Genomic DNA, 15,003 nt, shown 5'->3' on the forward strand with positions numbered 1-15,003 from the left:
GACTGCCGTTGCATGCAGACACCTTTGACCTCTGAATCTTTGAAACCTGTGTACGGCCTTGTCTCTAATGTGTGCATACTCCACTGACCCTGGCACTGGGCCTGCAGACATGTGACTCACACCACTGTAGAAAGCCCTCAGAGCCTAGGACACTAATAAACGTATCAACTCTCTCTGGGTTATCAGGCTATCAGGAAGCTGCTGTCTCTCATCACAGACTCTCACACTGGTCAGATCCTCAGACAGGATGAGTTGTGGGTTTGCAGTGTTGGAATCCAGAGTCAGAGGAGCTGCAGAATGGGAAACACAAATGGTTTCGGTGGAAAGAGCTCACAAAACGAGATTTATACACATATACAGACTAGAGGTCAATAAGATTATCTGTCTTTGTGTCTTGATATAGATAGAAGGCCAGAAGTGGGAATGGCTTTTATTTTATGTTAAATCAAGGCATCAAACTGATCAAGGCCTGCTGGTCTTGTGAGATAAGCAGCAGAGACACTATGAGCTCTAGTTGGGGAGGTGTGTGTGTGTGTGTGTGTTTATGTGTGTGTGTGTGTGTGTGTGTGTGTGTGTGTGTGTGTGTGTGTGTGTGTGTGTGTGTGTGTGATCGTGTGGGTGTGTGTGTGTCTGTAAATTTGAATGTGTGTGTGTGTGTGTGTGTGTGTTTGTAAATTTGAATGTGTGTGTGTGATCGTGTGGGTGTGTGTGTGTCTGTAAATTTGAGTGTGAGTGTGTGCGTGCGTGCGTGCGTGCGTGCGTGCGTGCGTGTGTGTGTGTGTGCTCCAGCCTAATCATGACCTCCGTCCAGTAAAGTCCACACTACTGAGGCTGAACTTTACCCAACAGGACCTGCACTCATTGTTGAATGTGACCTTTTTTTCTTTCTTTCCAGAATATCTGTATTGAAATGTGGGAACAGATATCATGTCCTCAACAACAAGAGGAGAGAAGATCACATCCTTCAAGCATTTCCCTGTAGCCTGAGCAGCACACAGCTTGACTACAGAGTTAAGATACAATAGCACCAGATGAGGTGTTTGGTCTTAATAAATACTTTAAAACTAACATTTCATTAATAATTTAGCATTTCCCCTCCTTTACTGTCAAGTATTCCTTTTTGGCATCTCCCCCTTCTGCCTTGTGCTTCCACAGCAACATCACTCAAGGGCTCCCCTCTCTGATCACTACAGGTAACTACATGATGTTTAATAATGATCAACATCATGATTACAAAAATGTACAACTAGTCCTCATTGGAGGTGCTAAGGTGGTTGGTTCATATATTATCCACATTATTTCTTGCAACAGAGACACACTTTGCTACAGAAGGATGTTCTGTTAGGAAATCTCTTCACAGCTTTACGTAGCAAATCAGAATATTATATTGAATGTAAAATAATTCAGGCCTACTGGATTCCTTCCTCCACCTCCTCTGTGCTGCTCCTCTGAGCTCATGACACTGAGGAGAGACATGCTGAGTTCATGACACTGAGGAGAGACATGCTGAGCTCATGACACTGAGGAGAGACATGCTGAGTTCATGACACTGAGGAGAGACATGCTGAGCTCATGACACTGACGAGAGACATGCTGAGTTCATGACACTGAGGAGAGACATGCTGAGTTCATGACACTGAGGAGAGACATGCTGAGTTCATGACACTGAGGAGAGACATGCTGAGTTCATGACACTGAGGAGAGACATGCTGACATCAAGTATTTATCTATGTATTTGTGCAGTCACATTGAACTGCCACAAGAGGGCCCTAGCAGTCCAGTTACACTCTACATTTGCTATCAAGACACAAGTTTCCATTGATATCAAAAGTCGCATGGCAAGTCTCTCAAAACATTTAGCACAGGATGTTAAACAGGAGAGATGTCATGTATTTGAGTGTACCCTGTGTCAGTGTGGAGGGAGGTGGCCACTTCATGCTGTTGAGTCCCATGGCACAGGTGTCAGTGTGGAGGGAGGTGCTGTTGAGTCCCATGGCACAGGTGTCAGTGTGGAGGAGGTGCTGTTGAGTCACATGGCACAGGTGTCAGTGTGGGGGGAGGTGCTGTTGAGTCCCATGGCACAGGTGTCAGTGTGGGGGGGAGGTGCTGTTGAGTCCCATGGCACAGGTGCCAGTGTGGAGGGAGGTGCTGTTGAGTCCCATGGCACAGGTGTCAGTGTGGAGGGAGGTGCTGTTGAGTCCCATGGCACAGGTTTCAGTGTGGAGGGAGGTGCTGTTGAGTCCCATGGCACAGGTGTCAGTGTGGAGGGAGGTGCTGTTGAGTCCCATGGCACAGGTTTCAGTGTGGAGGGAGGTGCTGTTGAGTCCCATGGCACAGGTGTCAGTGTGGGGGGGAGGTGCTGTTGAGTCCCATGGCACAGGTGTCAGTCTGGGGGGAAGTGCTGAAAGGCCTCTCTGGTGGAGGAGAGAGTGGAGGAGGTTTGGCAGTAGGAGTCCCACACAGGTGAGTGCTGAGCGAATTAGACAGCCCCCCCACACTCATCTGACACATCAGGATAACAAGCCTCACCCACATCAACAACAGCACATACAAACTATGAAAGGCACGTGACACATCATATTTACAGTCACAAGACACAGGATTATCAACTCTCTCAATCCTCATGAATCCTAAACTCAGTAGCTGCTGTGTTGTTGGTGTTATTTAAAATGGCTGCACTCAGTAACTGACCTGATTGACTGAAATATTAAATCTTTGTTTAATGGAGGGAGACATAAAGACTATTACAGTATGTCTTGATACACACATGGTGGAATGTGACCTGTACAAACAGCAGGTATTAACCAATCAGAGGTAGACATATCAGCTCTTCCCAAACCAGCTCTACCTGTCTGTTCTGTTTTAGCTTTCACTCGTACAGAAGAGGCGACGGAGTCAGGTAAGGAAAAACACATTTTAAATCTTTGAGCAGTAGTATGCTAACACATGTGAATTACTAAAATGTATTCAGAACATGACATTATCTAAACATTCATTCAATGTGAAAAATATTATCTGGACTATAAATTATAAGCAAAATAGATTTTTTTCTCAGCATGGAAGATAAGAGATTTGTTTCCTGATAAAGGCGCGCATACCATGTCCCGTAGAAGCCTCCAGGCATGACACTTGAGTTTACAACAAAAACATGACAAGAGAGCTGTAATTAACAACATGGTACAATTGTTGATCGTTGTTGGCAAAAGCAGTGATTACAGAGGGAAGCTTCACATAAGCCTGAGACGTATCCTGAACCCATGTTACAGGCAGGGGGTTGATTTCAGGGGGGAATATTTGTAAAAGAGAGGGGGTGTTAATTACAGAGCTGAATTTGAGTATCCTAGATCTGACAGGAGACTGGGGTGTTAATTACAGAGCTGAATTTGAGTATCCTAGATCTGACAGGAGACTGGGGTGTTAATCACAGAGCTCCGTTTAAGTATCCTAGATCTGACAGGAGACTGGGGTGTTAATCACAGAGCTCCGTTTAAGTATCCTAGATCTGACAGGAGACTGGGGTGTTAATCACAGAGCTCCGTTTAAGTATCCTAGATCTGACAGGAGACTGGGGTGTTAATCACAGAGCTCCGTTTAAGTATCCTAGGTCTGAGGGGTATTAATCACAGAGGTCAGATCATGTGGGCCATGAGCGAGTTAGAGGTGACACTATGGCCTTAGGGACAAAACCAAAACACCCCATCTCAATCACTGAGAACACCGAGCCACAGGGATAAAACAGCACATTCAGGAACACACAGAATTAATTAACCCTACTTGTAATTATGAAGGCATATAGTACAGTAATAAGACATTAATATACATGAATCATAGACTTCTAATTCTTAGAAGCATAAAGGCATATGAGTAGAATAATAAGACATAAATATATATGAATCATGAAACTTTAGTTCTGACTGGAATCTCTCCACTCTCATTAACTAGTTTCCCTCCCCTCAGTTACCTCCCCTCCTGAGCGTCAGTGCGTCTGATCATGTTGCTATGACAACCATCATTTACACCTGTGTATTCATCAGATCATCCACCTGATCCTACAGCCAGAACTCCACCTCCCTGTCCTCGTGACACCTCCTGATATCACCTCAGATATTAGTGTGTGTGTGCAGGGGCACTGTGTTCTGGACAGACTGCATTCCTGGTCACAGTCGAATGAAGGTAAGTCCCTTCACAGTCACGTGACACATCAGAATTACAGTCTCAAGTCACAGCAATATCAACTCTCTCAATTCTCATGAATCCTAAACTCAGTAGCTGCTGTGTTGTGGGTGTTATTTAAAATGGCTGCACTGAGTAGCTGACCTGAATGACTGAAAGAATAAATCCTTGTTTAATGGAGGGAGACATAAAGACTATTACAGTATGACTCGATACACCCATGGTGGAATGTGACCTGTACAAACATCAGGTATTAACCAATCAGAGGTAGACATATCAGCTCCTCCCAAACCAGCTCTACCTGTCTGTTCTGTTTTAACTTTCACTTGTACAGAAGAGGCGACGGAGCCAGGTAAGGAAAAACACATTTCAAATCTTTGAGCCGTTTTATGTTTACACATGTGGACTAATGAAAACAGAAGATGACTAAACATCTCCGAGGACTGACACAAGTCCCCCAAGTTAGGGCCTATAGCAGTTTGCTATCTTTGTCTCTGACTGTGGCAGGAAAAGACTATAAGTCAGTTATCATTTCTCAGTTAAAGGAGCGTGCATGCTATCTGAGCAAGAGCTCATGAACCTATCACAGCAGCTAAAAGGGTGTCAAATACCATTTGTGTGTGTGTGTGTGTGAGTGTGTTTGATTTATATTGTGTGTGTGTGTGTGTGTGTGTTTGATATATATATACGTATTGTGTGTGTGTGTTTGTATATTGTCAGACGCAACACTGCAAATGAGAATAGTATGGACTGCTGTACTTGCACAGACGGCAGTGCCAAACGACGCTCATTAGACTAGCGCAGCATCCTGGTGTAGTCCTTTAATTTATTTTATAGCTTCAAGATTCCTTGTAGAATCATGACTATGAATGTGAACGTAATTGTTAATGATTCAAATATTCTCATATTTATTATAATAATCATTATTTAAATCCGTGGATGTCTGTAGAGTTGATGTGAACGCAATCACCAACGATTTCTCACAAATTCAGCATTAACACTTTCTTAAAACATTTTCTTTAATGAGATCCACTTGTGTTTTTTTAAGGAATCACATTTGAGAAAACATTTTGGCATATTTTCGACGGCTATTTTGTGTTCTGAAAGTCTTCTGAAAATCAGAAGAAATCCAAGTTGAGAAAATGTTTGAGAATGGCAAATATTGTCCTAAATCCACCGGAAGAGGAGTTCAGAAGAAGTTCCCTCATAAATTCTTCTCAACTGCATTCGAGAATGAACTGATCTGTGCTGGTCTCACAGACACATAGAAAGTGTAAAAGAGATAGAGACTCGAGGAAAAACATAACATGAACTGACTGGCTGTGTTCACAGGTGGGAAAGAAAATGGCTGCTCTTACATACGATACACATCTGGGTGAGAAATATATTTAGTATTTTCACATTGTTATATTTCAGGACATTGGAGAGCTTATATTCATTTTGTAATTAGATGTGAATTCATGCTGCATATCTGTTTCTCTCATCATCTCTCAGAGTTGAAGATTGTGTTGCTGGGATCCACAGACGGTGGGAAGAGTTCATCAGGAAACACCATCCTGGGCAGAGAGGAGTTTGATACTAGAGGGAGAACAGCTCAGTGTGTGAAGAGACAGGGACAAGTAGCAGGGAGGCAGGTCACTGTGGTGGAGGCTCCAGGATGGTGGATGGATCATCAGTTAGAGGAGACTACAGAACTGACTAAAAATGAGATTGAGCTCAGTGTGTCTCTGTGTCCTCCTGGACCCCACACTCTGCTGCTGGTCATACGTGTGGATAAACCATTCACAGGGACAGAGAAAAAATCAGTGCAGGATCACCTGGAGCTTCTCAGTGAGAGAGTGTGGAGTCACACTATAGTGCTGTTCACCCGTGGAGACTGGCTGGGAGACACACCCATTGAGCAGCACATAGAGAGTGAAGGAGAGAGTCTGCAGTGGCTGGTAGAGAAATGTGGGAACAGATATCATGTCCTCAACAATGAGAAGAGAGAAGATCACATGCAGGTTACACAGCTGATGGAGAAGATAGAGGAGATGGTGGCAGCAAACAGAGGACACCATTATGAGATGGAGAGACAGAGAATAGAAATATTGGAGGAGAATAGGAGGAGAGATGAAGAGAGAGTGAAAGAGAGGATGATGAAGGTGAAGATAGAAAAGGTGAAGATAGAAAGAGAGTCTCTCAGATCACAGATGGGTGAGTTAGGAATCTCATATTCATCAACTTCCCTTTTGCTGCTCGTCTCAATGGATTGTACATTAGCTTTCTTTACACAGTTACAGACATTAAAACAGCAGATAGGAGACACATGATCAGTGCATTTATTGCTATTGAAATACACATTGACTAAATAGACAAGAGTCATTTTTCATACATGTCTTTACATCCATAATGTACTATTTGGATTAGGTATGCATTTGACATCATGTTGCCTCTATAGCTGACTATGATTATAAGTTATTCAGACGAACTATAACCTGCACTGACTGACTTGTGCTTCTTCATGTCAGGTGATTCTCTTCATCTGTCAGAGTTGAGGATTGTGCTTCTGGGATACATAGGACCAGGGAAGAGTTCATCAGGAAACACCATCCTGGGCAGAGAGGAGTTTGATACTGTAGGGAGAACAGCTCAGTGTGTGAAGAGAGAGGGACAAGTAGCAGGGAGGCAGGTCACTGTGGTGGAGGCTCCAGGATGGTGGATGAATGTCTCCTTGAATCAAACTCCCAACATGACTAAAGAGGAGATTGAGCTCAGTGTGTCTCTGTGTCCTCCTGGACCACACGCTCTGCTGCTGGTCATGCGTGTGAGCACTCCATTCAGAGAGGCAGAGAAGATATCAATGCAGGAACACCTGGAGCTTCTCAGTGAGAGAGTGTGGAGTCACACTATAGTGTTGTTCACCTGTGGAGACTGGCTGGGAGACACACCCATTGAACAGCACATTGAAAGTGAAGGAAAGAGTCTGCAGTGGTTGGTAGAGAAATGTGGGAACAGATATCATGTCCTTAACAATGAGAAGAGAGAAGATCACATGCAGGTTACACAGCTGATGGAGAAGATAGAAGAGATGGTGGCAGGAAACAGAGGACAACATTATGAGATGGAGAGACAGAGAGGAGAAATAATGAAGGTGAAGAGGAGGAGAGATGAAGAGAGAATGAAACAGAGGATGATGAAGGCGAAGATAGAGAGAGAGTCTCTCAGATCACTGATGGGTGAGTTAAAAGACTCATTAAACATCCACTCTCCATCCGCCATTTTTCACAACTACAAACTTTGTGTGTAAAACATTCACAGGACTCTTCATCACTGGGAGTTCTAACTTTAACAAACAAACAGAACAAGTTTTCATTCTTCACACATATGTGGTACTGTAGGCTGCCTGAGTCTTATGCTGATGACATCATGTTATGCATGAGTGTAATGGGGTAGGGCCTTTAGCAGAGACTCCTACAGAGGATAAATAACAAGTAGCTAATGTTAAGTCAACCAACTGCCTACAATGGTTTGTGAACTGTCCTAAAGGATCATTTGTATATGACACTCACCCATTATGGCCTTGTATACTGGAAGGGACAAATTATTCTAAGACACAAGTTGACATTAGAGTTTTGTGAGTTCTGAACGACTTCAAATGACCAAGATCCTTTTACAAACCCAGGAGTGAACAGTCTGAGTCGCCATTAACTTGTTCCTTTTCGATCATGCACCTGTTGCTGACATCAGACGACATATACATATCAAATTCAGCTGCGTCCAGAGCCGGCTTCACCCCTGGCGAAAGTTGTTTTACCTACTTCATTGCAAACGTCTAGTTTTGCAAACGTGTGTAGTTTTTGTGCAGTAGTGAATACAGTACTCTGTCTACTACACCATAGCATATCACTTTTGTAGAAAATGATTAAGGTGGATGCATGATAAGAAGAGAGAAATATAAACAATATATTTTCATTGCTTCAATGTCTTGAATTTCTTATTAATCCATTTACATTTAGTCATTTAGCAGACGCTTTTATTCAAAGCGATTTACAAGGAGATGTAAAACTACAATTAGTACTGAGGGAAGGGGGAGTCAAACCAGCGATCTGTTACACATGAGCTCTACCCATTGCACCAGTCACATATTTGACATCGAAAAAGATATTGCTTTTTAGACAGCATATAGACAGTTTCTTGTATGCTGTTGCAGCGGTGGCAGTGTTGGCTTTTGACATGATTATGGTCTTGAATTCTTCATAATGCGTTCATGGTCATATCCTGCCCGTGCACACGCAATTTAGTTGACGAGTTTAGCCTGGGACAAATTAACTTTACGTTTAAATAAATTAGCGCCCGTCACCAGACCCGTATAGCCTGTTCTCTTTAGCGAGCTAGATTATCTCATGTTGCGAGCTAAATTAATTAACCTAGCTTCAGTTCTACGCCGAACAGGGCCCTGGAGCAGGTTAGTGCTAAGTGATATGTTACTATGGTAATTTATCAGAAGTTGCTTCGCCGAACCCGATAAAGAGGCGTTCTCTTTTTTTAGCCTGGAATCTAGCTCGCTGAACCGCTTAGCGAGCTACGCCGAACAGTACCCATTGCAGGCTAACCAAAGTGTAGCTTGCTAAGCTTGCCACACCCACGGCTAAAGGAGGGATCCCATTGACAAGGAGTCATATTAGATAGTTTATTAGTGGAGGGAGAATTCTTTGCGATCGCCAAGATCAATTTTTTCATAATGATGAGTTATTGTATGAGCGCTACCGATTCACCCGACAAGGAATAATTAATTTAAAAGACCTTCTCGAGTCATTTATTCGTACACCACCGTCGAACATTGAATGTCTTTTTTGTGGCCAATTCTTAGTATTATAAACTAATTCACAATAAGAAGATGGATTACAAATGCTGGTTTCAGTGCGATTTAATTGCAGATCTTTAAGCCACAATTAGAGAAAAACCACCGGCAGCAATTCTGCAGAGCTGCGTTCGCGGGCTCATATTTAAAACATACTAAGACACTCCCACTCAAGCCATAATTGGCTGTCCCTTACCCCAATCAAATGACCTCCTGTACTCTAACTCCAACCAATCAGAAGGCTTATAACCTAAGTCTAACGACCCTCCCCTTCTCACTCATCTTAAACCGTTTGCTGTGTGTGTGTGACTAAAAACCCCTTGAACTAATTAAATGATTTGCTATATTTCTTCTTACTTAATTGTTACAATCCATCATAATTCCCCCCTTTGTGTCTGACCAGACACACTAAACATAATCTTCATTACTCTATCAAATACACACTATCAATCCCCTATATGATGAAACAATTACCTTTGAACTCCTATAAATCAAAACCCATTTTTAGCATTATTTTAAACAGTCCATTCACTCCCTCTAAACAAAATTTAACTAAAACCCCCTATACTATACCACAGTCTCATTAGGGCAGTCCTAAATGAGCACACAGTAATGTTTACATTCTCAGGTGGGCAATATACGTTCACATAAAAACATACAATACAAAACAATAAACATCCAGTCATGTATGCAGTGTTGTGCCTTTGAAACAGTCCTTATGTGTATGAATGTCCTTTCTGGTATTCTTGACATCCTAGATGGCATTTCCTTGACCTCACAGGCAAGAGCGAAAACCCCTTTTTCTTCAATCTTCAAATTTATATCTTGGGGAAATTCTCTTGCTGCCTCGTCTTCGTACGACGACACCCCTTTTCGCGAGCTGTGAGTGACATCATGCATCTCTTATTCTCATTTCTGATACAGTTGTGTATAACATGAAAGTCCCATTCATGTCTTGCCGTCACTGCCGTCCAACCGGTAAGATGAATCTCAACGGCGATGATGATTATGGCCTGGTCCTTGCATCAGGTCACTGGCTCCCTTGCGTTCCTTGTCCTCTCTCTGCTACTTTTCTGAAAACCAAACAGAAAAAAACTACACCAGTATCACGAAGTCTATAGAATATCCTTCATTAAACCAATACAAACAAAACTTAAAAACATATAGGAATAAACAATTCAGCTCCAGTTGTGAATGCAATGTTATGCAGATGATCCGTCCTAATATGTATGAATGTTCTGCGCCGTTGTAGAATTGTTGTAGATGTCCCACAACAAGCATCTCCTTCAAGTTCCACTGATGAGGCCTTCCATCTTCTGCAGCATATCCATGACCTTGGCAACCTCTCAGCCAGGTCGAGTTGCATCCAAATGGTCCCCAATAGAGCATCAGCTCCTTTGAATCGTGGTCGTCCCACCACCTAGTGATCCTACGCCCTGCAAAACAGTCGACACAGTACAACACAATTAATCCTTCTACCTCCCAGCCCTATTGGCTGGAGGCTACACAGTTTTAAGAACCTTAACCCATAAACAGTCTCCCGACTGGACCAGTCCATAAGCGTCAACCTGTGTATACATAATTTCAAAGATTAAAAACAATCTATACACATTATTTTCACATATTTCCTAGACATACTTCAAAAGTGTGTTGTACAATATCCAGAGCAAGCATTACTTTACTGCCTATTTCCCATAAATGTATTATTGCTATACTATAATATTCCCAAACTGCTTAATTAAAACAAAGATTCCACAAACATAGATTCCACATAAAACATATACTTACCTGCAAGTGTGCTGAACCATTCTTCAGTATCCCCTTCGCACACTCACACACCCATTCCTTCCTTGACATTCACACTTCCAGTTGCATTTCCTCTCCATTCACACCTCTGTTATATGCAACTGACAAACATTCAGTTCATCCCCTCACATGCTCCTTCAATTAACTCTCGTGTCCCACCATGACTGCTCCGTGTAGACTTAAAAACTTCCCAGTAGTTTACCTAGTTACCTTACATATAAATATAAACCATTTCATCTTATCCATAATTATTCTCTACTCACCATAACTTCAGTTCCTTAAATAAACTACCATCAGTTCAGCTACAGTATCTCCCCCACAGCTCATGACACTTACCATCTCTTGGCTTCAGTTCTGTCATCAGACATACCTTTACCCATCATATAAATATATCCATCACTCTTCTGTAATGTCTATGTTAGTTATACCTTATCATATATAGTACACTACCTGTACACTTATACCTTTCAGTATAATACATCCAGGAAACAATGAAATTCAGCGGCCCAATCCAGGGCTTTCACCTTTATTTTACCGCTGAGCTCAGGTAATCAAATTCCTGAACCATAAAAAGAATAAAGAAGCATATCAGTGAGTAATGCCTGTACTCACACCCCATAACATGCCCCAAGGTCGATCTTTACTCCTTTATTCATCAATATAGATGCTACAACCGTAGCATTATGCAAAATTTTACTTCCCATACATGAATGACCAAAAGCCCATAAATCTAATTTTCTGTATCCTCCCCCCTTACACACTTAAAACTAAAAGTGTGTGTAAATAGACAAGGCAGATAACATGTATGAAGTTGCCATGTGGCCACAATAGCAACTCCATATTTTAACACGCCTGCTTTTTTAACCCTTTTGAAATATGTTTGGTCTATTCCCCTGACCTAATGTCATCACATACGTACCAATATCATTTACTACTAAGCTTGGCTTTAACTGAATTGTTGAGGACACTGTTTTAGCAAGACATCATGCACACATGGCCTTTCAAAGCATGAAGGCGCACCCCCCTTAGTTACATTATAATTACAAAGGCTGACGTTGGTAGGCTCGAATACTAAAGTACCCCACTCACACCTGGATCAATAATCAAACCATTTCTTCCCTACTTCCCATCAACCAACGAAAACACAAACCATCTCTCCACTTTCTTGAGATTCTTTTCACCAATCCTGTAAGACACTTAAAATCACTGTTATTTTCACATACACAGTTTCACAAAACAACCTTAGATATTTCCAGAACATCCCACAACCTGGTTCCAGGTTCCACTGTGCTCGCGCACAGCTTCTCTCTCTGTAACTCCTCTCATCTGTATGTGAAAACTAAGCGAAACATTACATCTCCTATTCCTCTTTCTCTATATCCCTTTTAACTTTCCATTTACCTTCCCATTCTTACTTTACATTACCCTCTCATTCTTACTTTCTTTGTCTACCCATTGTCCACTTTCTTCTATCTTTAAATGCACATCTAATTTCCCTGTTCTTAATGTTATTTCAGGATTTATCTTATGTGTTACCCCCTTATTTATTACATCTTTTATTCCTAGTTCATATTCTAACATCAACTTCTTACACCATAGCATACTTCATATAATTCCTATCCTTGCTTATAAATAAACCCTTCTGTCTCATCAACCAGTTCCACAGCGTTCTACTACAACCCCCGATGCCCTCGCATATTCTAATCTCCTTCACTCTCTCTCCTGCTGTTTGGCCTGCAACAAAGAGATTTCAACACAGATCATTATCAAACAGTTTTAAACCAGAACCCCCCTAACCTAACTAACTATATAACACAATCTTTATATTGTAATTAGAATCACATTCTTGTATTCTAGCTGCAACTCTCCAACTTCCAGCATTTATCCAATATAAAATCCATTTTTCAACCCAGTATGCATTTCATCATTAACATGTATTTCCCCAGTAAACCTAATTTCATATTCTTAAACTGTTAATAATCCCATGTGTGAAACTCAAAACATACCACTAGCAAGGAGCAATCACCAACCCTTATAATTCATTATCCAATATTCATATAGCCATACTTTATCCAATTATTCAATTATTTATTTTTTATTCCCACTAAGTCCTATTTATACTCCAATTCCAATCACTATACCAATAAGATAAACCCCTAATTTCATTCTACCAATCTACAATCCTCAATCAACACCCATGTAATTAACATTTTAATAACTAAAACTATTCCTTCATAACCATCATATATACAGTATAGATTCCTGCAAAGTTCACTCATTGTATATTCCTCCCCCGACTCTCTCACTCAATCACTCTGACTTCTTGAGGCTCCCCCGTTAAGCGACCTGAATGTCTGATTTGCATTAAGGTGTTGTCCTGTGACACTTTCACGTCACCTTTTCCTAATCCATTCAAAGGCAGCCACATGCTGGCAATGGCTCTCATCATCATTTTACCAACATCGCTCTCCTTAAACCCAAGACCCACTTTAAGTGTAACGTGTGGTGTTATGTTTCCAACATCACAGGCTAAAGTGTACAACGATGGGTCCAATCTTACCAATGCTGCCACGCCTTCAGGTCCCACAACTATACACTTAACCTTTAGCCAAACCACCGTCCTTCCATATAACGCCTCTCTCCATTTCTCATCGTACTCATCATTCCCTCCTGTACCCATAACATCCTTTACCATAACAGCACAATGTATTTGAACACAAGGATTTCTGAGACTCCCATGCCACTTATAAATAACAGGTCCCCACTCATTCTTTTCTTCCCATTCTAAGCCAAACAAACCTATCCAATAAATCTGTTTAATTTGAGATGAAATGGGTTCTTTCAAATCAATAACCTGGTGTTGTTTCTCTCTCCCATCAAACTGAATTAAACCTGAATTTAACAATGACCCTTAATACATGGAGCCAAAACCACCGGGTTTACCCACCTGTGGCTTAATGTCTCTCTGCTCCCCCACCTCCTGTCTGTTAACACAATGTCTAGAAATATGTCCCATTTGGCCACAAACCCAACACTTCCGGGGCTCATCTCTTTTTCTCTGTCCCATTCCAATGCCTGGCCTGCTGCTGCTGCCTGCTCCACCCCCTCTGTGTCTTACCTGACTATCTCCCCACTCTTTGGCCTGATTCTTAAGATGAGGCTGAGGTGGCCGTTCCCAATATGGCTGCCTATGTATTTGCAGTGATGGATCATGTACTATTTGTGAAAATGGTGTTGTCCGCTGTGCCTGGGCAAATGTGCCTATTCGCAGTGCCTGTACTTGACCCTTTTTTATCCCTTCCTCCTCTTTCAACTGGTTCTGAACCCACTTCCTCTGTCTTTCACCAGCTTGTTTTTCCAACTCAGCATCAATCTTCCTCTGTGCATTAACAAAATGAGTAACAGTATCTCTAAATTCAGCCTTTGACATAATTGCAATCCGATTGTTATTCTCCAGTTTTTCTCTCACCAACACTGGAAGTGCTTCAATAATGGCCTTCCTCATTAATTGCTGCATCCCCTTATCAATATGTACGTCTGTCTCCATTTGCACACGCCAGTACACCTCAGCCCCTTCCAAAAATGCAGCGGGAGTTTCATCTGATCTTAACCTGTTAATAGACAAACTTGACAGAGACAACTTATTTGGGTACGCCACTCTCAGAGCTCTCCACACATTGTTTCTGTAATTATCGAATGATGCCTCATTCACCAGTGAGTCCCCCATAATGCTTCCTAGTCCCACTCTATCCAACACCTCGGTAGCCGTCTTTTTATTGAGAATCTGATTTAGTAACATCTTAATGTCTCCTATAGCTAAACGCTTCCCAATCATCTCCGCTTCAAACTTTCTTATCCACATCCCCGCTCCCTCTTGTAAAGTAGGAAGCCGTAATAGTAAACCGTCCAAATCTGTGTGCCCGAATGGCTGGTATTGAGAACCAGTTCCCTTTGTAATTAAAGGCATAATCAAATCCACTTTCCTGACTGGTGACTTCATACAATCTCTCTCCCTCTCTTCCTTCTCCTTCTCCATCACCAAATGTTCTAACTGTTTAACCTTGTGTTTGATCTTCCTCATTTCGGCTCTTTGTTTCTCCAAATGCAATTCCATTCTAAGCATCTCCTGTGCCCCTGCTGTTAACTGACCATCATCCTCATCTCCCTCCACATCTTCTGAT

General features: G+C 41.9%; 1 protein-coding gene across 1 annotated transcript; it reads left to right on the forward strand.

Annotated features, from left to right (window-relative positions):
- Nucleotides 1–5,633: 5,633 nt before the first annotated feature.
- Nucleotides 5,634–7,562, forward strand: LOC308365573 (GTPase IMAP family member 8-like; the record flags this gene model as incomplete). Its single annotated transcript, XM_080839042.1, has 3 exons — nt 5,634–6,369; nt 6,684–7,306; nt 7,554–7,562. 3 exons carry the CDS (start codon nt 5,634–5,636, stop codon nt 7,560–7,562), a joined length of 1,368 nt encoding a protein of 455 aa, XP_080695168.1.
- Between the last annotated feature and the right edge of the window lie 7,441 nt (nt 7,563–15,003).

Source organism: Sprattus sprattus (assembly GCF_963457725.1).
Source record: "Sprattus sprattus genome assembly, chromosome: 5".
Taxonomy (NCBI): domain Eukaryota; kingdom Metazoa; phylum Chordata; class Actinopteri; order Clupeiformes; family Clupeidae; genus Sprattus; species Sprattus sprattus.